Genomic DNA, 23,729 nt, shown 5'->3' with positions numbered 1-23,729 from the left:
AAAAACTTAGAATTGGTCTATGTAAGCATCTGATACTAAAATGGAGCTGGCCTGTTTGTCTACCTAACAGATGAGGTAGAACTAGAATACCAAGCTATCTGAGGTAACATTTTGGACTAGGTAACAATGAAATGGAGATGGGCATAGCTGACTCAAAGACAAGAAGCAAAGAATCCAGTGATTCATAAGGAATCAAAAAAGTAATTGTTTTTCTAAGCCACTTCTTAATATAAAGGAAGAGAGGACAGGAGGAAACAAACTGTGTTTCCTTTTTGCTTTTACATCTATTTCTATAAGTTCTAAATCACCTTTCCATTAGTTTCCTTATTTCTCCATGTTCTTGAATAATTAGGCTCTGGTCATTTACTGCTTCCATTTATTATGCACTAAGGTCCAATAATTTTCCATTTTTCTATTCTTCTGAGAAAATTAGATTAATTTTTCCCAGCTGTGGATAATATACTTTTGTTTTCATTTTTGAAAGAAACAATACCCAAAATTATCTGAGAATTATTTTCTTCAGACTGATCTTAAACTAGCATCTGGGGAGATTTCTAGGAAGGAATGAGCCTTTCTCACTTGTCTTATAAGTTCATAGGATGATGGGATACAGATTGAAAGCAGCAAGAGACATTATAGGACATGAGTTCAAATTTTGCATTTTACAGATAAAGAAAACTGAGGACAGGGTCAGGGTTATATAACTTGCCCATGTGACTCAAGTAGAAAGCAGAGGTTCATAAATTGTGCTCTTTTAACCCCATCGCAAAAGTGCTTGTTTAAAGGTATAATGGAATCATCCTGGGACACTTGAGAGGAATTACCCTATTTGCTGGTATTTGGGTACTACATGGACTTCTAGATAATTAAGTTTTTGTGTAGTCTACAACTGATTATGGGACATCACTAGAACAAAATTCATGCAAATAGTCCTACTAAGCACTTGGCTAAGGTCAGCTATTGCAAATAAGCTTGCTATGTTTGAGAAATATTCTTTGGGCATTAATTTATGTGTACTTTAGTAAAATTTTAAAAAGATGAACATATGAAAGCATAGAGAGGAGAGTAAAACTTAATGAGTTAACTGTTTTTAACAAATGATCTCATATCCAATTCTACTGAATTATCTTGTTAAGGAAAGGGGCATCCTTATTTAGCTAAGACTAATCCCTCAATCTGTGCTTTCTTCTGATCTTATAAGTATAAGAAAACTCAGACGTTATCTAGACCAATCTATTATTATCTTAAAATGCTCAACAAGTAGTCATAGAATCTTTGCTTGAAGGTTTCTAATAAAGAAAAAAACAGCACTTTGTGGAGGCAGCCAAATCCACTTTTGGAGAACTTTTTATATTAAACCTTAATTTGCTTCTTTGCAACTTTTCATTGCTCCTAGATATGTTCTGTGAAGACAAAGGAGCAAATGTAATTCAATTTATAATCCTTCAGATATCTGAAAATGTCTATCCCATCAATCTACTTAAGCTAAACATTCCCAGATGATTCAGTTGATTTGCAATATGCATAGGTGTACCAAAGTCAGCTTGAATGGGATCCTTTTAATTATTGAATTTTTGGCATGAGCTTTTACACCTCTGAAATGGGGAAACTACAAACCAGGGCTTAATTTATGATTCTGTGGATTGCCTAGGTTTAAGAAAGTGTTAATAATGTAGTTTAAATGTGTCTTTTTTCCACCCCAGGAACACAGTTGTTACACATTTATTAGTATATTCCTATCAAACTTGAGGACCTTTACAATCCAGTTTTACCTCTATTTTTCCTTTTATAAATGTCCCAGAAATGAAGAAAATACTTGAAATGGAGGATGATTAGAGCAGAATACAATGGAACAAATGGAATAATCTTAGATACTATGATCTTTTTAAAAGCTTTTTATTTTTAAAACATATCTATATATAATTTTCAACATTCACCCTTGCAAAATCTTGTGTTCCAAATTTTGTTTCTAATATTCCATAACATTCATATATTATAACTTATCCAGCCATTCTCCAACTGATGGGCATCCACTCAGTTTCCAGTTCCTTGTGACTACAAAAAAATGCTGCAAACATTTCTGCACATGTGGGTCCTTTCTCCCTTTTTATGGATCTCTTTGGGATACAGATCCAGTAAAGATACTCCTGGATCAAATGATATACACAATTTGATAACCTTTTGGACATAGTTCTAAATTGCTCTCCACAATGGTTGAATCAGTTCCCAACTCCACCAACGTATTATTGTCCCAGTTTTCTCACATTCCTTCCAACATTCATCATTATCTTTTCCTGTCACCTTAGCCAATCTGATAAGTATGTAGTGGTGCCTCAGAGTTGTCTTAATTTGCATTTCTCTGAACAATAGTGATTTAGAGCATTTTTTTTTCATATGATTTGAAATGGTTTTAATTTCTTCGTTGGAAAATTGTCTGTTCATATCCTTTGACCATTTATCAACTCGAGAATGGTTTGTATTCTTTTAAATTTGAGTCAGTTCTCTACGTATTTTAGAAATGAAGCCTATATCAGAACCCTTGGAAATAAAATTTCCCCCTCAGTTTACTGCTTCTCTTCTAATATCATCTGCATTGATTTTTTTGTACAAAACTTTTTAACTTAAAATTATAAAAATCATCCATTTTGCATTCCATAAGGTACTCTAGTTCTTCTAGAGTACAAATTCCTTCCTTCTTCACAGACCTGAGAGGAAAACTATCCTTTGTTCTTCTAATTTGCTTATAATATCACTCTTTATATATCTAGATCATGAACCCATTTCTACCTTATCTTGGTATAGGTATGGTCAATGTCTAGTTTCTGCCATACTATTTTCCAATTTTCCCAGATATTTTTTTTGAAATAGTATCAAGCACTAGGTTACTATAGTCATTGACTATTGTGTTTTGTGAACTTAACCTATTCCACTGATCAACTACTCTTATTTCTTAGCCAGTACCAAATGGTTTTGATGACCACTGCTTTATAATATAGTTTTAGGTCTAGTACTAGCTACTCATTAATTCCCTTGAAATTCTTGATCTTTTATTCTTTTAGATAAACTTTTTCTAGCTCTGTAAAATAATTTTTTGGGGGTTTGATTGGCATGGCACTGAATGAGTAAATTAATTTAGATATATTTGCCATTTTTATTATATTAGCTTGGCCTACCCATGAGCACTTGATATTCTTTCAATTGATTCCGGCTTTATTTGTGTGGAAAGTGTTTTGTAATTGTGTTCATATAGTTCCTGTCTTGGTAAGTAGATTTCCAAATAACTTATTATTATTTATAATTATTTTAAAGGGAATTTTTCTTGTATCTCTTGGGCTGGAGTTTGTTGGTAACATATAGAAATTCTGATGATTTATGTGGATTTATTTTGTATCCTGCAACTTTGCTAAATTTATGAATTGTTTCTAGTAGTTTTTTTGTTTATTCTCTAGGAGTCTCTAAGTATACCATCATATAAGAAAAAATGATAATTTGGTTTCCTCATTGCCTACTCTAATTACTTTTCCTTCTCTTATTGCTGAAGCTAATATTTCTAATGCAGTATTGAATATTAATAGTGATAGTGGGCAACCTTGTATCACCCCTGATCTTATTGGGAATGGTTGTAATTTATTCCCATTACTAATAGCTTTGAAATTCTACTGATCATTTTCATTTATTCCTACACTCTCTAGTGTTTTTAATAGGGATGGGTGTTAGATTTTGTACTATGCTTTTCTTAATATAGGTAAAATCATATTACCCTCATGGTAAATAAAAATCTTATCATTGTAGCACTTTTAGTTCACAAAATATCCCAGATCTGTTTTAGGAAAAAAAATCCCCTGCTGTCTAGATATAGCTCTATGGTTTCACAGCTGATAGGTTGCTTTATTAAAGTCTTTTCAGATGTTTCCATTAAAATTCATCTGATCAGATTTAGACAATTCTCTAGCCTGTTGACATATGTTTATATCTTTATATTTATATCCAATATATTAGCACACCTTCCTGATATCTACAAATTTGACAAATATGCTATCTATATCTTTACCTAAATTATTATCAAAGATATCAAATAGCACAAGGGCCAAGCACAGATTCTTAGGGTTCTCTAGAGACTATTTCCGAAGTTAAAAATGAACCATTACGAACTAGTTTTTGGACTCAGCCAATAATAATTAATGATAATAATAATTATAATTAATCAGTTCTAATCTGTTCCAATCAATCCAATCATCCAATCAGTATCATATTGTTCCATTATCTGTCCCACATATCTCCATTTTGAATACACAAATAGCACTTGAGCTTTTTATCAAATACATTGCTAAAATCTAGGTATGTTAACTACAGCATTCTTTTGATAGAGCAATCTACCTTGTTTTTTTAAAAAAAGAAGGAAATGAGACTAATCTTTCATGGCCTATTCTTGAACCCATACTGGATTTTTATAATAATTATTTCTTTTTCTAAATTTTCAGTAACCACCCTCATAAGAATATATCATATAATTTTACTAAGAATAAAAATCAAGTTCATTGGTTTATAGTTATGGATTTCATTCCTTTTCATCTTTTAAAAATAATGACATTTGTCCTTCTCTAGTAGAATGACATATCCTTTCTACCATGATCATTCAAATATTTCTGATCACTGAGGCAAATTCAAGATTTTCACAGAATCAGAGGCATAGATCAGTGAATAAGATTGCTGGATCTGGAGTCAGGAAGACCTGAGTTCACATTTGACTACAGATCCTTATCAGCTGTGTGATCCTAGGTAAGTCACTTAATTCTGTTTGTCTCAGTTTTTTCATCTATAAAAGGAACTAAAGAAAGGGTAAACTACTTGGTATCTTTGCCAAGAAAATCTGAAATTCACAAAGAATAGAACATAACTGCAAATTGGCTAAACAATTTCTTATTTTTGATTGTCCAGAATAGGGAGAAAAAGGCCAAAACCTCTCACTGTATCCAACGTCATCTCTTATTGTCTTGATCTACATGGATCTAGATGACTTTGGAGGAGAAAGTGAGCATGGTGACTTTGTACAATCCTCCTTTACTTAAATCCAATTCCACTTGCAAGCCCATGGCATTAGCTTCCTGTAGTCATGATCCTTTTTGAGAACAAAGAGCAAACCACTACCACCATTACCACTAAAATAGGGCATATTCCAATATGCAAAATGAAAATCAATTTCTCTTCTCTACAGCCACAGGTACAAAAGAGGACCCTTGCCTGTGTCAGCATATAGATGGCAAGAGGTAGGTAACATAATTTGGAATAAGGAGGCTTAAGGGTATTTCTGCACAAAAATGGATCACCAAAAAGGCAAATAATTTTATAATATTGTATTGTTATTACAATAATCAGTATGATTACAAGTATTGTTAAAATAATACTTTCCTTTTTGTTTTAGGCCTATTGAAATAATAACAATAATACTGTGACTTTGTTGTTTGGTTTGAGGAGACACTAGCAATGTATCTTATTTAACATGAATGTGATAAACACATGGCTTCACAGTGATGAAAGATCTTAGGTTATAGGTTCTGAGAGCATATCCTTTAAAAAACACTGAATGGGAACCATCTGTCCTTTCCATTTCAACAGGACATCACCATCACAACAAGCAAAACCAAACAAGGGAAAAATAGAAACACCTGATAAGGAAATGTTTAAAACCATAGAAAGAGTCCTTGAAAGCAGATAAAACATCTATGATACCTAACACTACTCCATTATAAGATATGTTTCACACAAAATCTTAGTACTGAAATTCTGGTGAATTGTTCAGTCTCAATAAATTCTAAAATATGAATTTACAAATAATGAGAAGAAAATTTCCAAGGTTAAGGATCATTCATTAGAATCAGAAGGAACATCTGGGGTCAGATGGTCAAATGCCTTCATTTTTACAGATAAGAGATCAGACCCATAAAGCTTTATCAGCTTGCTCAGGGTCAAACCAATAGTTAATGGTTAAGATGGAATTCAAATACACATCCTCTGTTTCCAGATTCAACACATTCTGCTCTACTATACTGCTTCCTTTTTTTTTTTTTTTTTTTTTTTTTTAAAGGAACCTAGATTAGATAATTCCTGAGGTCCCTTAACAGGCTCAAGTTATCATTCTATGGAAACTGAAAATACTTATTCTAATATATGTATTTTAATACTTTATGAATGGAAACAAGTAAAATCTAAATTGTTATCTAGTATAGTTATTTGTATTGTTGTTTAATGTTGTACCTAATAAAGTTAATAAAACCCTTTGTGGTGTTCACCAGTTTATTTTTATAACTTCATAGAATTGGTGTTTTAATGTATGTCACCTCAACAAACCTACTGCTTCAAGGAAATTTGGAATTTTTTCACATAAGGCATTTCTTCATGCATTTTGCTCACTGCTCCTTTTGAAAGACTTTTTATAAGTTTCTAAGTGAGTATGCTGTTTTTTCCCCTTTATTTCTTTCACTAAAGATTTCAAAGGTGAATTCAGCATTTGAGTTACTTTGGAGTATTACTTTTATGCATCTCCTTGAAGACTAACAAAAATCATGAGCTTTTAATGTCCTTTTCTATCTATTGCTCTTTTTGTCTTTGCCTTTAATCTTTGGGTATCTGGGCTATTTTCTTTAGGTTCTTTATTCTTGATGCCATTTCCAGAATACACCTAGAAACTTGGATCCAGACTTTCTTATCCTGATATGGAAACTTATTTTTATTTAGATAAACTTTCCTTCTATAAAATCTAAGAGAGTAAATATTTTGTTGCTCTGTTTATTCATCTTTTGCAGAATATAGTCCCTCTCCAAAGAACAGTACTGGATATGATATTTGGTAGTTGCAGAATATTTTTATGCAAGGATCTGATAACATAAAAACTTCTAGTTTATAGAAGAAAAAGGGAAAATAAAGTATAAATATGGAAGTTTTGAAGATTAAAGTTATGTCTCCATAGTGGATATTTTCAGTTTATTTATGTCTTTTCCTTCTTATGTACAATTATATGGTTATGTGAGAAAAATTGGTTGGAAGTCAAAATCATTGCTTAAGTAATGGACACAAAGGTTAGAGAGTGTCTTTATGCTAAATTGATAATACTGAACCTTGTCTATGCTTCTTTTACTTTTTGTTAATGAGTCAGTCTTAAGTCTATATCTTCTGTCACTTGTCTGAGCCTCCCAAGAGACTCATGGAGGTATGGGGGATAGGGGTAATGCCAATAATGGGTGATTCTCAATGACCACATGTTATATATAATTTCTTTCTGTTGCTGCAGTAGTATAAAGAAAGGGGGGGAAGCTTTAGTTTTTTTAAGTCTATTCTAGTCACATTAACAATATTAACTTGTAAGAGTTTTTCTAGATCTAAACCAAGACTCTTTCTGCTATTTTACATTGGCTAATGGAAAGAGTAGCACCCTTATAAACTAAAAAAAAAATCCAGATTGTGGCTCTCATCTTTTCAGTCTCTTAGAATCTCTAACTTCCTTCAAGATTCAACTTTCTACATGATGCCTGTTCTGATTTGCCCAGATATTATCTGAAATCCTTTACACTATTTTGCATTTGTTAATAAGAACAGCTAGCATCCCATTATTAAAGGAATACATATGGCTCTCCTCTTAATCACAACTTAGAATTCCTAGCCTCTGAGTGCGCTCTCTCTCGCTCTCTCTCTCTCTCTCTCTCTCTCTCTCTCTCTCTCTCTCTCTCTCTCTCTCTCTCCCTCCCTCTCCCTCCCTCCCTCCCTCCCTCCCTCCCCTCCCTCTCTCCCCTCCCTCCCTCCTCCCTCCCTCCCTCTCTCTCTCTCTCTCTCTCTCTCTCTCTCTCTCTCTCTCTCTCTCTCTCTCTCTCTCTCTCTCTCCTCCCCTCCTCCCTCCCTCCCTCCCTCCCTCCTCCTTCTCTCTCTCTCTCTCTCTCTCTCTCTCTCTCTCTCTCTCTCTCTCTCTCTCTCTCTCTCTCTCTCTCTCTCCTCTCTCTCTCTCTCTCTCTTTCTCTCTGTTTCTGTCTCTCCTCTCTCCTCTCTCCTCTCTCTCTCTCTCTCTCTCTCTCTCTCTCTCTCTCTCTCTCTCTCTCTCTCTCACATGCTGTCTTCTCTGACAGAATAGAGATATTTGAGGTAATAACTTCTAACTTTTGTGTGTGTAACATTAGGATCTAGTACCTAGTAAGTTCTTAGAAATGCTTCTTGATCACTTGATCGTAGAGTCAACTCAACAAACTTGTGGATATTTCATATTTATATTTGAATTTGTAGTAACGCAAACAGAAATATATTAGTCATGCACATTTTGAAGAGAGAAAGCAATGAAAAAGATGTTATAAATCTGAGAGAATCGCTTGACAAAAATAAATTTAAAAGAGGGATGAGATTTAAAGAAACAATAATACAAAAATTTGCATTAATATATTACAGTTTATCCATGTCTACCCATCCTATGTAGTTCATTTTACTTTAATGAAAATAAAAGAAAAGAGTTCTTATTAGTCACTAGAATATATTCTAAAAGAATGCATCTTATAGTCAAGTAGTTATATGATGGCAAAGTGAAGTGGTTTTTTAAAGGGTGATGGGAGTAGTATAGTTGTTATAGTTTGCTGTCATGGGAAGCCTGAGACTCTAACCCTATTATTGGTTATCCATTGAGCTTTTGCCTGTTCCTTTGGAGAATACTAGACTAGAGTATCAAGCTGTTTCTAATGAAATGAAATTAAATAGGACTTCCGGCCAAGATGGCGGCGTGGAGGTAGACAGCTGCTTGAGCTCCTCGTTTTCTCTCAGAACTTACTTCATGACAAGCCTCTGACTTAATGCTTGACCCAGAAAGAAATCCACAAATTATCACCAAGAGAAGACATCCTTGAAAGTCGCCAGAAAAGGTCTGTGTTTGTTCGGGGGAGGGTCAATCAGACTGGGCGCAGACTGAGGGCAGACAGCCAGAGCAAGACAGGCAGCTCACACAGCTCAGACCGGAGGGGGAGGGGTGTGATCTCTGCCGTCTCTGCGAAAGGGCTTTTGCCCCAGTGTGGATGCTCCGTCTTGGCAGCAAGCCAGGAGCAGCAGAGAGGGTGTAAACACCGGAGGTGAAGATTAAAACCCCAGAAAGCCAGCGTCTCTCAGAGCACGGCCACCCCCAACCCCCACCTGGACTGACTCGGTGCGTTCTCAGAGCCTCAGAGCGCAGACTCAGTACAGTCATTGCTGTTCTGTTAGTGGCTCTCTGCTGCCCTACCCCCAGTCTGTAGAGGAAGCCCATTAATAACATCCAGCCCTATCCCCCGCAAAACAGACCAATTGTTTCTCTTGTCAGTTTGTTTTCTTTGATTCCTACTCTGACAAAATGAACAAAAAATTCAAAAGGGCTCTAACCATTGACAGCTTCTGTGTGGAGAGGGAGCAGACTTCAAATGCTGAGGAGACTAGGAACAGAATGTTCCCAGATGTATCCCCTGGGAGGGATATAAGCTGCTCCTCAATACAAAAGAACCTCATAGAGGAAATCAAAAAGGCTCTCACAAGAGAGCTGGAAGAGAAATGGGAAAAGGAAAGGGAAGCTTGGCAAGAGAGCCTGGAGAAGTCATCCCATGCATTCAAAGACAGAATGGATAAAGAAATCAAATCATTGAGAAACAAGATTAGTGAGCTAGAAAAGGTAAACAACTCCAAGGAAAACAGGATTAGTGAGCTGGAAAAGGTAAACAACTCCAAGGAAAACAGGATTAGAGAGCTGGAAAAAGAAATCAGCTCTCTAAAAAATAAAATCGATAAAATGGAAAAAAATTCCATAGAAGATAAAAACTCAATTGGACAATTACAAAGAGATATAAAAAAAGTGAGTGAAGAAAATACATCATTGAAAATTAGACTGGAACAAGTAGAAATGAATGACTCAAGGAGAAACCAAGAGGGAGTCAAGCAAAACCAGAGAAATGAAACAATTGAAAAGACTGTCAAGTACCTTACCAGAAAGACAACAGACCTGGAAAACAGATCCAGGAGAGACAATTTGAGAATAATCGGACTCCCTGAAAAATGGGAGGAAAAAAAGAGCTTGGACACCATTTTCGAGGAAATTATCAAAGAGAACTGCCCAGACGTTTTGGAAACAGAGGGTAAAATAGACATTGAGAAAATTCATCGATCACCTACTGAAAGGGACCCTAAAATCAAAACGCCAAGAAATATAGTGGCCAAGTTCAAGAACCATCAGACAAAGGAAAAGATATTGGAAGCTGCTAGAAAAAAACAATTCAGATATGGAGGATCCACAATAAGGATAACACAGGATCTAGCAGCATCCACATTAAAAGAACGCAGGGCCTGGAACATGATATTCCGAAAGGCTAAGGAACTTGGTATGCAGCCAAGAATAACTTACCCAGCAAGAATGAGCATCGTTTTCCAGGGAAGAAGATGGACATTTAACGAAATAAATGAATTCCATCTATTTTTGATGAAAAAACCAGACCTACATAAGAGGTTTGATCTTCAAATACAGAACTCAAGAGACTTCTAAAAAAGGTAAAAAGAAATCTTGAGAACTATACTTCTGTCAAAAAAATATGTAAAGAACATATGTACAATTTGTCTTAGAAACTAGAGGTGGAAAGGAGATTATATCATAAATAAGTGTAAAGTGGTGGTACTACATCTCATGAAGAGGCAAAGGTAACCTATTATATCTGAGAGAAAGAAAGGAGGGAGATGAACATAGCGTGTATCAATAGACATATTCGATTTATGGTGAAACTTCTTCCACTTCATTGAAAAGTGAAAGGGAAGGAGTAAGCTAAGGGGAAGGGAATACAGTAATTTCGAGGAAAAGGGGTAAAATAAGGGGAGGATCTTTAAGGTGGGGGAGGGATCCTAAAAAGGGAGGGCTGTGAAAAGCAAGTGGTGTTTACCAGTTTAATACTGGATAGGAGGGTAAAAGGGAAGGAAAGGGGAAAAGCATAAGCAGGGGTTAATAGGATGGCAAGCAATATAGAATTAGTCCTTCTAACCATAAATGTGAATGGGGCAAACTGCCTCATAAAGAGGAAGCAGTTAGCAGACTGGATTAAAAGTCAGAATCCTACTATATGTTGTTTACAGGAAACACACCTGAAACAGGATGAGACATTCAAACTAAAAGTAAAAGGGTGGAGCAGAATCTATTATGCTTCAGGCAAAACCAAAAAAGCAGGAGTAGCCATCCTCATCTCAGATCAAGCAAAAACAAAAATTGATCTAATTAAAAGAGATAAGGAAGGGCATTATATCCTGCTAAAGGGAAGCATCAATAGTGAAGCAGTATCAATATTAAACATGTATGCACCAAGTGGTGCAGCATCTAAATTCTTAAAAGAGAAATTAAGAGAGCTGCAAGAGGAAATAGATAGCAAAACTATAATAGCGGGAGATCTCAACCTTGCACTATCAGAATTAGATAAATCAAACCACAAAATAAATAAGAAAGAAGTCAAAGAGGTAAATAGAATACTAGAAAAGTTTGATATGATAGATCTTTGGCGAAAGCTAAATGGAGACAGAAAGGAATATACTTTCTTCTCAGCAGTTCATGGAACCTATACAAAAATTGATCATATACTAGGGCATAAAAACCTCAAAATCAAATGCAGTAAGGCAGAAATAGTAAATGCATCCTTTTCAGACCATAATGCAATCAAAATAACATTTAATAAAAAGCCAGGGGAAAATAGACCAAAAAATAATTGGAAACTAAATAATCTTATACTAAAGAATGATTGGGTAAAACAGCAAATCATAGACATAATTAATAACTTCACCCAAGAAAATGACAATAATGAGACATCATACCAAAATGTGTGGGATACAGCCAAAGCAGTAATAAGGGGAAGTTTTATATCTCTACAGGCCTACTTGCATAAAATAGAGAAAGAGAGGGCCAACGAATTGGGCTTACAACTAAAATTGCTAGAAAAGGAACAAATTAAAAACCCCCAGACAAACACAAAACTTGAAATTCAAAAAATAAAAGGTGAGATTAATAAAATTGAAAGTAAAAAAACTATTGAATTAATTAATAAAACTAAGAGTTGGTTTTATGAAAAAACCAACAAAATAGACAAACCCTTAGTAAACCTGATTAAAAAAAGGAAAGAGAAAAAGCAAATTGATAGTCTTGAAAATGAAAAGGGTGAACTCACCACTAATGAAGAGGAAATTAGAACAATTGTTAGGAGCTACTTTGCTCAACTTTATGCCGATAAATTCGATAACTTAAATGAAATGGAAGAATACCTTCAAAAATATAGCTTGCCCAGATTAACAGAGGAAGAAGTAAGTAGTCTAAATAGTCCCATATTAATAATCAAATTAATAAAAACCATATGATCATCTCAATAGATGCAGAAAAGGCATTTGATAAAATCCAACATCCATTCCTACTAAAAACGCTTGAGAGTATAGGAATAAATGGACTATTCCTTAAAATAATAAGGAGCATATATTTAAAACCTTCAGTAAACATCATATGTAATGGTGATAAACTAGAACCTTTCCCTGTAAGATCAGGAGTGAAACAAGGTTGCCCACTATCACCATTACTATTCAATATAGTACTAGAAACTCTAGCCTTGGCAATAAGAGCCGAGAAAGAGATCCAAGGAATTAGAGTAGGAAATGAAGAAATCAAATTGTCACTTTTCGCAGATGACATGATGGTATACTTAGAGAACCCCAAAGACTCTGCTAAAAAGCTATTAGAAATAATTCAGAATTTTAGCAAAGTCGCAGGATACAAAATAAATCCACATAAATCCTCAGGATTTTTATACATTACCAACACAATCCAACAGCAAGAGATACAAAGAGAAATTCCATTCAAAATAACAGTCGATAGTATCAAATATTTGGGAATATATCTAACAAAGGAGAGTCAGGAATTATATGAGCAAAATTACAAAACACTTGCCACAAGAATAAAGTCAGATTTAAATAATTGGAAAGACATTCAATGTTCTTGGATAGGCCGAGCGAATATAATAAAGATGACAATACTCCCCAAACTAATCTATTTATTTAGTGCTATACCAATCAGACTCCCAAGAAACTATTTTAATGACCTAGAAAAAATAACAACAAAATTCATATGGAAGAATAAAAGGTCAAGAATTGCAAGGGAACTAATGAAAAAAAAGTCAGAGGAAGGTGGTCTAAGTGTACCTGATTTAAAGCTATATTATAAAGCAACAGTCACCAAAACCATTTGGTATTGGCTAAGAAATAGACTAGTTGATCAGTGGCATAGGTTAGGTTCACAGGACAAGATAGTGAATAAAAATAGCAATCTAATCTTTGACAAACCCAAAGATCCCAAATTTTGGGATAAGAATTCATTATTTGACAAAAACTGCTGGGAAAACTGGAAATTAGTATGGCAGAAACTAGGCATAGACCCACATTTAACACCACATACTAAGATTAGATCAAAATGGGTCCAAGATTTAGGCATAAAAAACGAAATCATAAATAAATTGGAGGAACATGGGATGGTTTACCTCTCAGACTTGTGGAGGAGGAAGGAGTTTGTGTCCAAGGGAGAACTAGAGACCATTATTGATCACAAAATAGAACATTTTGATTACACCAAATTAAAAAGTTTCTGCACAAACAAAACTAATGCAAACAAGATTAGAAGGGAAGTAACAAATTGGGAAAAAATTTTTACAGTTAAAGGTTCTGATAAAGGCCTCATCTCCAAAATATACAGAGAATTGACTTTAATTTATAAGAAATCAAGCCATTCTCCAATTGATAAATGGTCAAAGGATATGAACAGACAATTTTCAGATGATGAAATTAAAACTATTTCCACTCATATGAAAGAGTGTTCCAAATCACTATTGATCAGAGAAATGCAAATTAAGACAACTCTGAGGTATCATTACACACCTGTCAGATTGGCTAAGATGACAGGAACAAATAACGATGAATGTTGGAGGAGCTGTGGGAAAACTGGGACACTGATGCATTGTTGGTGGAGTTGTGAAAGAATCCAACCATTCTGGAGAGCAATCTGGAATTATGCCCAAAAAGTTATCAAAATGTGCATACCCTTTGACCCAGCCATACTACTACTGGGCTTATACCCCAAGGAACTACTAAAGAAGGGAAAGGGTCCTGTATGTGCCAAAATGTTTGTGGCAGCCCTTTTCATAGTGGCTAGAAGCTGGAAGATGAATGGATGTCCATCAATTGGAGAATGGTTGGGTAAAGTATGGTATATGCATGTTATGGAATATTATTGTTCTGTAAGAAATGACCAACAGGAGAAATACAGAGAGGCTTGGAGAGACTTACATCAACTGATGCTGAGTGAAACGAGCAGAACCAGAAGATCATTATACACTTCAACAATGATACTGTACGAGGATGTATGCTGATGGAAGTGGATTTCTTCAACATAGAGAAGAACTAATCCAATTCCAATTGATTAATGATGGACAGAACCAGCTACATCCAGAAAAGGAACACTGGGAAATGAATGTAAACTGTTATTTTTACCTTCTGAATCCAATTCTTCCTGTGCAACAAAAAATTCGGTTCTACACACATATATTGTATCTAAATTATACTGTAATATATTTAACATATATAAGACTGCTTGCCATCGGGGGGAGGGGGTTGGGGAGGAAGGGAAAAAATCTGAATAGAAGTAAGTGCAAGGGATAATGTTGTAAAAAATTACCCATGCATATGTACTGTCAAAAAATGTTATAATTATAAAATAAAATAAAAAATTAAAAAAAAAAAAAAAAGAAATGAAATTAAATAGGCATAAATGTGAAAAGTCTTACACTTGAGAACCTCATAAAATTTACAACTTCACAAATGATATGGGGATTTTAGTGGACTTCAGGGTTGTTGTGAATCAGAAATGTGATAGTAAGTCAAAAAAGTTAAAGCCATTTTGAGCAGCAGTAAGAAAAGTCAAATTTCTGGTAATTGATGATAGCCCCACTATACTCTGCTCTCATAATATTTCATCTGGCATACCAGATGTTCATTTCTACGTATCACAGTGTAAACAAAACAGTGATAAGGATCCAGAGTAGGGCAATAAGAACAGTGAAGGGTCTTGAGTTCATCTCACATGATGATAATTTGAAGGAACTGAGGATGTTTAATCTGGAGAAGAGAAGACTCAGGGAAAAACATAATAGATATCCTTAATTGTTTTCAGGGCTATCAAATTGAAGAAAATTTAGTTTTGTCCTATTTAGTCCTCATGGACAGAACTAGGAGCAATGGGTGGAATCTACAAAACAATAAATATATACAGGAAATAAGGAAGAATTTTTATTAACAATTATAAATGTAGGGCAATATGTGAAACTCTCTGACCCCAAACTTCAAAATATCTTTTTCTTTCCTCTTGGGAAGTATTATGCACATGCCAAATTCCCCCGTTTTCTTATCTTTCATTGCTTATACTGAATTTCACCTTAGTCTACTGCTCACATGTGTGCAATTATCTTTAATGTCCTCTTTTTTCCTAGTCTTTTTTCAAATCTTGTCCAATTACTTCAGAAAGTTATTTCTCTTTTGCTTCCCTCCTCATTCCTTTTGTCACTTAAAATATGATCCTAATTATGACTAATATGTACAAAAGTTATATACATGTTTTGATGGGGGAAAGGAAATATTTCAAGAAAATTAAATTAAAATCAGATTAAAAATCCAATGCCATCAACCTCTGAAGTATTTAAAAATTCCTCCAAATCTCCTTCAGAACCTTGACAGTGTCTATCTTCTCCTCAAATTAAATTAAATTTTCAGAACCTTTCCAAATTTAAAAACCATCATATAATAATTCAGTGCTACTTGTTTTGTTTTTTCTGACAATTAGCATTAAAAATATCTATATCTACACACATATATGTGTATTTCATTTTTATTATAAATGTGCAATATTTAATCTATATCAGATATTAAGTTTTTGATAATCTAGGAACCCAAATACCAGCCAAATATTATTTTTAGAATTTTTTTCCCTAAATTTTTCATAATTGATTTCCACACAAAAATTTGAAAAAGTTTGCCCATAATGAAAAAGGGGACAAATGTTCAGAACCAAGGTTTATGAGGCAAAAAGAAAGCAATCCCCTCCCAAGCCTTTAAATGTGTGTGTGTGTGTGTGTGTGTATGTGTATATCTGTGTCTGTGTATATGTGTATGTGTGTGTGTATATCTGTGTCTGTGTCTCTCCCTCTGTGTGTTTCTGTGCATGTTTGTGTGCCTTATTTCATGCTCCTATTTCAGGGAATATCATTCAGGTAAAATGCTGCTTGTTGTCTTTCTAAAGTGGAAGAAGATAAATTTAATTTTGATGATTAATTTGGTTTTTAAATGACTTCAAAACAGTAAAAGAGATGGCATGTTTTGTTCTCCTCAATTAACCAGTGATGCACTTTCCAACATCTCCTTTCGGCTACGAAAAATAGACATTTCTAAAATGCCATTATAATCATCCCTCTGCAGAAGTACTGATTCTGAGTCCTTAGATATTTAATTATCTGACAATATGGTTTCTTGTTTTTGGAATCTCTTGGAGTTTTTGTTATTTGGGTCCATTTTGGGCGTTTTAATATGAAAGGAAAAATTAACTTCATAATATTTTGTTTAAAATGTATATTGTGAAGAGTTATCAAGAAAGCTATTCTATTGCTTAAAGCTGATATAGGCCCTGATTTATGGATTCTTAGGAAGAAATGAAAGCATCACAGATAATTATAAGCAATTCTTTCCTCTGCTGAAAAAGAACTCTATGATGACAAGCAGTAGAGTGATTTATAGCATATTGACTATAGTTCTCCTAATGAAAAAGCAATTGTCTAAGTTTTCCCTGGAGAACACTCTCATTGCCTTAGCAATCCATGCTCATGGAAAGTCATGAGTTAGAAAATGAGAACCAAATGAACTCACAGCTGGGAAAAGCCAACAATAATTAATTTAACACCAGCCATTTGTACAGATCTGGTGGAACTTAAAAAATTTCCCCGGAGAGAAACAAGGTCAGTGAAGAGTATAGTTCACATTTTAGAAGGTGTCTTAAAGAATGTTTACATAATAAAATAATATACTTCAATGGTTTTCTATCAAGAAATAGATCAGCTTGTTTTTTTATGATTAGGAACTTATGACTGACATATGAATTTTTAAATTATTCCAATGTGGCAATTTAATTTTGAATACTGTAACAAGTGTTCCTGAAAAAGTTTTTCTAAACTTGTATGTTGACACTGACTCTTGAAACACGGTTCTAGATGATATGCTAGTTAGTAACAGCTGAGGAAACAATATTGTTAAAGAGGTTTTTATTCTAACTCACTGGCTAAGAAAATGTGAACAGTTTGAGATCTACCAAGTTGTTTCTGTTTAATGAGCAGTGAGCACTTTTCTTGTCCTTATTAAAGTGGTTAATGTGTTTCTATGTTCTCATTATCACTGCCTGAACATATTCTGTGTTATTTGCAGAACTAAGTCAACTTCCTTTTCTTCCAGAGATGATCAGAAAGTCAAATCAGATTGCTCAAATGTACTTGTTAATAAAACTCCTATGGTGCTATTCAAGGTGCCCATGGGGATTGTACAATTATATATATTTCCTTATATTTTTCTATAATTACTCTGATTGTACTTTCTCAGAGTAAATGTATCTGTACCAATTAAAGCGGCAGTAGGTTAAAAATATTCATCAGACTTGTATGAAAGGATACTATTCTTAGGGATTTGATCAAAGCATAGAAATTAAACTGCTGTTATGCATTCAACCCTTGTCAAATTTACAGATTCAGCAACTTTAGAATTTACTTCAGCAGATGTTAACCATTTCTAAAAAATAAACACCTTCATTTAGCACTTGCATTTATGATATAGTATCATTGTTATATTACAAAGTACCAAAACAACTACTATACACACTTAGGCATTTCAGTTTATAGTTTATAGGTATGTAGCCAAATTAAATTAATTTTTAAAAAATATAGCATATAAACTTCAAAGGAATATTTTTTTTATTTATGCTTGTATCTCCTCACGTAAGCCCAATAATTTTCCTTCCTCTCTTAACAAAATTTTTAAAAAAATGATACACAGAAACTATCCATGAAAAATTCTCAACAAAGATTCAACAAAAAACACTGAATATGATCTTTTCATATTTTTCATAGATCTCTTTCATTCTGTCTAGGTTGAAAGAGCTCAGAGTAAAAGTGATCAGCTGTACTTTCATTTCCATTAGCAGTAATTTTGAAGCAAAAATTTTATCCTGCTGTGTATGGAAAATCACTGTACATGCACAATTCCATCAAAGGTAATTCTCTGTGCACTGGAGTATAAAATTTACCTCTAATTATGATTAGGTCATTGATTGGACATTTGGTGATATGCACTCTGGAGACAATTACAAGGAATAACAACGAAAGAGATTCATCTGGAGAAATTAAAGAGGCCTGTCCTGTACTAAGTAGTAAAGTAAGTAAAATTCTTTCAGAACATTTTTTTTTCTAATTATGTTTAAAGAGTCAGAGAACGGGAAGACATCATCTTCCTACTTTCAAGATAGATGACACAAATAATTTTACTTAAAGATTTTCAAAGAATATTTCTATTATTTCCCTTGTTAGTGCAATCCAATTTTATACAAATCTACACCATTAGCAATACTTCACAATGCATCTTTTCACTGCTAAAATTGTCTAGTTACACTAAAGTGTTTATATTCTTACCAAAGAGTCCAGTCATGGCCACAATAGGGTTGAACATTTCCCAGATAGAATCCCAGAGACTGAGTGACCTCCACTAGATTAGTGAAGTCAAGACTAATACTATTGAAAAGTATTGAAGTCATGATGATCTCATCAATAGCCCATACATCTTCTCCTTGAGAGGAGTGATATGGTTGCCACCATCTGAACTGAATTCCAAATTGTTGAGCATCAGCTGGTAATTCCACAGAAATAATTCTACAAAAAGAGAAAATTTAGGATAGGAAGGGAGAAAGAAAAAAAAACATGTTTAAGATATTTCAATAGTTTAAAAATGTCAACATCTATATCACATTATTATTTAACTGAAGGACATATAATGCATCAAAATATATATTTTTTTCTGTTTATTGCCAAGATCTTCTCTTATCTTATGTTAATTCTTCTTCTACCAAAGAAAAAGCATCCCTGATACGTATATAAACTCCTGGTAGGTAGGAAAAGTATCTTATTTATTTTTGCATCTTTCTCAATGCTTTGCACAAGATGGTAGACACTTTAGAAAAACAGATTTGTTATTTCTTTGGTGTAAAGAGCTCCCAGGGAAGAACTTTCTCTATTAAATTGGCACCTAATCTGCAAATTAGAGTCTTAGAGAACTATCTGGGTTACTTAGGGTTATATGATTTATCCAAGACCACACAGTGAATATGTATTAGAAACAGGATTTCCTTAATTTCAGAACAGCTAACTACTACACAACATTGTTTCCTGTGGTACCTACAGTAGGTGCTTAATAAATGTTAAATTGAGAAGAACTAAATCAATAGCATTATAATATATCTATGACTTCATCATCTAATATTACAAAACCTAAGATTTTTTTTTCATGACCCAATGTGGATTTTTCTTTTTTCTTTCTTTTTTTTTTTTGTTTTATTCATTTTTCCAAATTATCCCCTCCCTCCTTCCACTCCCTCCCCCCGATGACAGGTAATCCCATACATTTTACATGTAAAACCTAAGATTAAAGCCACAGCTTTCCAAAGTGAGGATTCATATTGTACTGGTAAAGCAACGCATGAGTTTCATGTAACACACATAAATTTATGCTGGTAGGACTGTCAGATTCCTCATTCCCATGAGTTTAGCACCACGTGCCAAGGTCACTTGATCTGTCATGGCGGCTATGACAACAAACCTGTATCTGACAAACGGTAAGGAAAATTAAGAATAATATCTAATTTCCAGGAGCAATTATTGTATACAGCAGCAGGGACCATACATTAATTGCTACTGCAATGACATCTGCTTGAAAGCTCCATAAATCACAGTTCCATGCTGCTCACATATATTCACAAGGTGAGATGTGAAGCAAATGGCAAGTGGAACATTTGTCTCCATCAGTGTACAATTAAATACCAAGAGAGGTATTTCAGTAAATGCACACTGAAGTGAGATGATTTTATTCCCTTGTGTATAAAGAAGAAAAAACCCACATAAAATAAAGTGACCAAATAGATAATTCAGAAGCAGATTATATATATATATATATATAGACACACACACATATAATTTTTTTGAAGAGAGTTTCAGATTGATTTTCTGGTTGGAATGAGGAAATGAACTATATTGTCATATTCATATTGAATCAAACCATATTCTTAGTTATCATAAAGAAAACAGTTAAATTATATTATGTATAAACCATGGATATATAAAAACAAGATAAAACTTAAAAATCACATTCATTTTCATTAACAACAAAAATAATTAGTGGATCCTTTACAAGGTATTGGCATTTTGTCTTATACCAGAACTGAGGATATTCTAGGAAGAAAGTAAATAAAAGATAAGAATCTAGAATTTTAAAAAAGAGCTAGCATAATAGTCAACTACATTACTTAATGATTTTAAATTTGTTTTTGTTATGTTCAAAATGAACTGAAAGAAATTTATTTTGCAACAAAAAATTAAACTTTAATTTTATTTGTACCGGACTCAAGATTTAATTGCTATAGAGGACTCCCACTGAGCAAAGTTACTCTACTAAGGTAGACTAATTACTTTTCTACATCTCAGAGTCTTAGAAAGTTACTGTTTGTCATACAACTAGTATATTTCTTAGATGTAAGACTTGAACTCAGGATTTTGTGAATGCAAAGCTAGAAATTTATCTACTATGGCACATTGCCTCTCCCTTTTTAAAATTAGCCTTAAAAGTGGTTTATTTGGAAGCTTAAAAGATATTTTGTTTTTTAGTTCAAATATTTTCACATCTTTTTCATTTTAAAGAGAAAAATTAATTAATAATAATACTATTGTTAAAATAGTGGCTTGTGAATGTATGGGAAATATTTCCTGAGCTGAAGAGAATAGGTTATATGATCAAAGAGTGCCCTGACTCAAAGCTGGAAAATGAGACTGGTACTAATAATGATTGTGAAAAGCAATGAATGCTAAACAAAACTTTTTATATTTGGTGGGAGCCATTCATGATTTATGAGCTGTAGATTATTGAGATCACATCTATACCTATTTTTCCCCAAATAAAAAGCAGAAATTAGTATCAGGATCAAAGTAAGCAAAGAAACATGGTTTTGAAGTCAGGCTGATGGCTTTGATTTGAAAAAAGAAAGAACATCTTAGCTTTATATAGTTTGTAATGTGTAGGATTTGTTTTTTTTTGTTTTTTTTTTTTTGTTTTTTTTTTCTTTTTCTTGTGTGATATTATTTCCCTTTATTGAGAAGCAGCCTAGCATAAGGGATAGGGCACTAGACATGGAAAGCCTGAGTTCTAAATTCATTCCAGACAGTTATTGGCTAGATGACCCTGGAAAAGTAACAATCTCTCTGGTTTCTTCATCTGCAAAAAGAGGATAATAACACCTAACATATAGGGTTGTTTTGAGAATCCATTGAGATAAGATTTGTAAAGCATCTTCCAAACTTTAAATCAATATATATATATATACATATATATATATACATATATATATATACATATATATATACATATATATATATATATATATATATATATATATATAATATGAACCATTATTTCTAAAGAATTCAAATAGCAAAGTATTGTGTAATAATATGGGGCAACTAGGTGGTGCACTGACAGAGATGAGTTGAAGGAGCATAGATTGGGTGATATCAAATTATTTTTCTGCACAGTAGGAGAAAAGGTTTGCTCAAAGCATCAATCAAAAGTAAGCTTAGGCTTGATGGAAGTGGAAGAGCTTTGAATAGCTACTGTGAATTGTGCCCTAGAATCAATAAAAGGTCTTCCAATAAATGAAGGGTTCCACCTGAGCTTAAAATGAATACAGAATGAGTTCATTTGCTAATCTCATGACTTTAATTAGTAGTTCAGTGGCCCAAGCAGGAAAGTTAAGAAAATACTGATGTTTATATCAGATTCAGGATTAGCAGCTATAAAGAGCCTCTAACCAGATTAAACTAAAGACTTAAAAGTCCCTCCCAACTCTAAATCCTATGATTAACAAAGGGCATATAGAGTTTTCATGTAAAATTAAGCAGTGTGAGACAAGGTGAAGCACATTCCTATCTTCCCATTTCACTGAAAAGCCCACCTCATACTTTACTGAGAAAAAGAAGGCCACTTCACTCTCCTCTGGTTTACATTTCAAACCATTCTATGTCACCACTCCCATTCTTTCCCCTTTTCTCTAGTCTATGAAGAAGAGGTGATTTTTTTTTTTTCTAAGTCCAATCTCTCTTTTTTATGTGCCTGATCCCATGCTCTCCAATAGTTAGTTTGCTCTTTTGATCATCTCTATCTCTCACTGATAGTTGGTTTCCCTATCAATGTTTCTACCTTATTATTTAAAACACAGTCAAGATCATTCTCATCTTTAAAAAAAATCTTTTACTTGACTCTGCTATCCTTTAAGGCAATCATTCTATATTTCTCCAGCCTTTCATAGCCAAACTCCTGAAAAAAAAAAGCTGCCTGTATCCCTCATTTCTTATTTCCTTGCAATCTAGTTTCTGATGCATCAACTCAATTGAAACTATGTTCTCCAAAGTTAGCAAAGACATCTTTATTGATAGATTTAATGGTATTTCCTTAATCTTCATTCTTCTTGAATCTCTACAGTGTTAGGTCCTGCTCTTCACTTCTTTTTGAATACTCTCCTCTCATGTGGGTGGTCATTCTTTTGATTCTTTTTATACTGTGTAATGTAAGGGCCCTTTAAATGGGCGGACACAGTGCATCGGGAGATTGAGGCCCAGAAGTATTAGGACTGCCCTTGGGCGGGATCCTGGCCATATTGAGATAGTTTCGTAATGGGTGACTCTCTCGCTGATTGGCTGTGTGTGTGACCTCACAGGCCCTATGTAAGCCCACTGCAGGCAGCAACCGCCCTCTTTAACCTCGTGCTGTTCACCCTGGCTCCTAGCCTGGGTGGCCAAGCCAAGATGGGTAGCCGAAAGAGGTAAGGGTTTTGGTAGTGAACACATGGGTCTTCTGACCAGGTGTTCACCAGGGAACCAACAAGTCAGGGCATCAGTTAGGGCATTATGTGAGTAGGTATAATAAAGGCTTTTAAGATTACATGTGGTTGTTCTTGAGTGCGCTACCGGTTATCAAGCTATAGATTCAAGAGATTGTGGCCAGAGACCTTAGAAGGCCTCAGAGGAGGCGAGCCGGGTAGAGCTCACACTGCAAAGGACAGTGGTCAAAGGTGCTCTGGTGGGTCTAGGACAGACTAGTAATTGTAACTGCCAGGAGAGCACGTTACAAATGGCGCCCAACGTGGTGGACGCATCAGGAATTATCAGGTTTTGAAAATATTTAATATTCAGAATTAAGATTCTGAAAGATCCGGTAGAAACGCCACTTAAGAGGGAAGACAGAGAAGCAATATGGACCCAGGTAAATCTGGGATCAGACTCAAGGACACAGCTGAACATAATGCTTATTATATAAAGAGGTTAAAGAGCCAGATG

At 34.2% G+C, this 23,729-nt stretch overlaps 1 protein-coding gene across 1 annotated transcript in view; it reads right to left on the bottom strand.

Annotated features, from left to right (window-relative positions):
* The window catches only part of RELN (reelin), a 526,398-nt gene that overhangs the window by 154,372 nt on the left and 348,297 nt on the right, over nt 1-23,729 (bottom strand). Inside the window, exon 20 of the mRNA XM_074268428.1 lies at nt 18,768-19,004. Coding sequence (XP_074124529.1) covers nt 18,768-19,004 — 237 coding nt within the window. The remainder of the gene's footprint in view (nt 1-18,767; nt 19,005-23,729) is intronic.

The sequence above is a fragment of the Sminthopsis crassicaudata genome, chromosome 5 (assembly GCF_048593235.1).
Source record: "Sminthopsis crassicaudata isolate SCR6 chromosome 5, ASM4859323v1, whole genome shotgun sequence".
NCBI lineage: Eukaryota > Metazoa > Chordata > Mammalia > Dasyuromorphia > Dasyuridae > Sminthopsis > Sminthopsis crassicaudata.
Note: the sequence above shows the minus strand (reverse complement) of the source record. Positions and strands in the feature narration are given on the sequence as shown.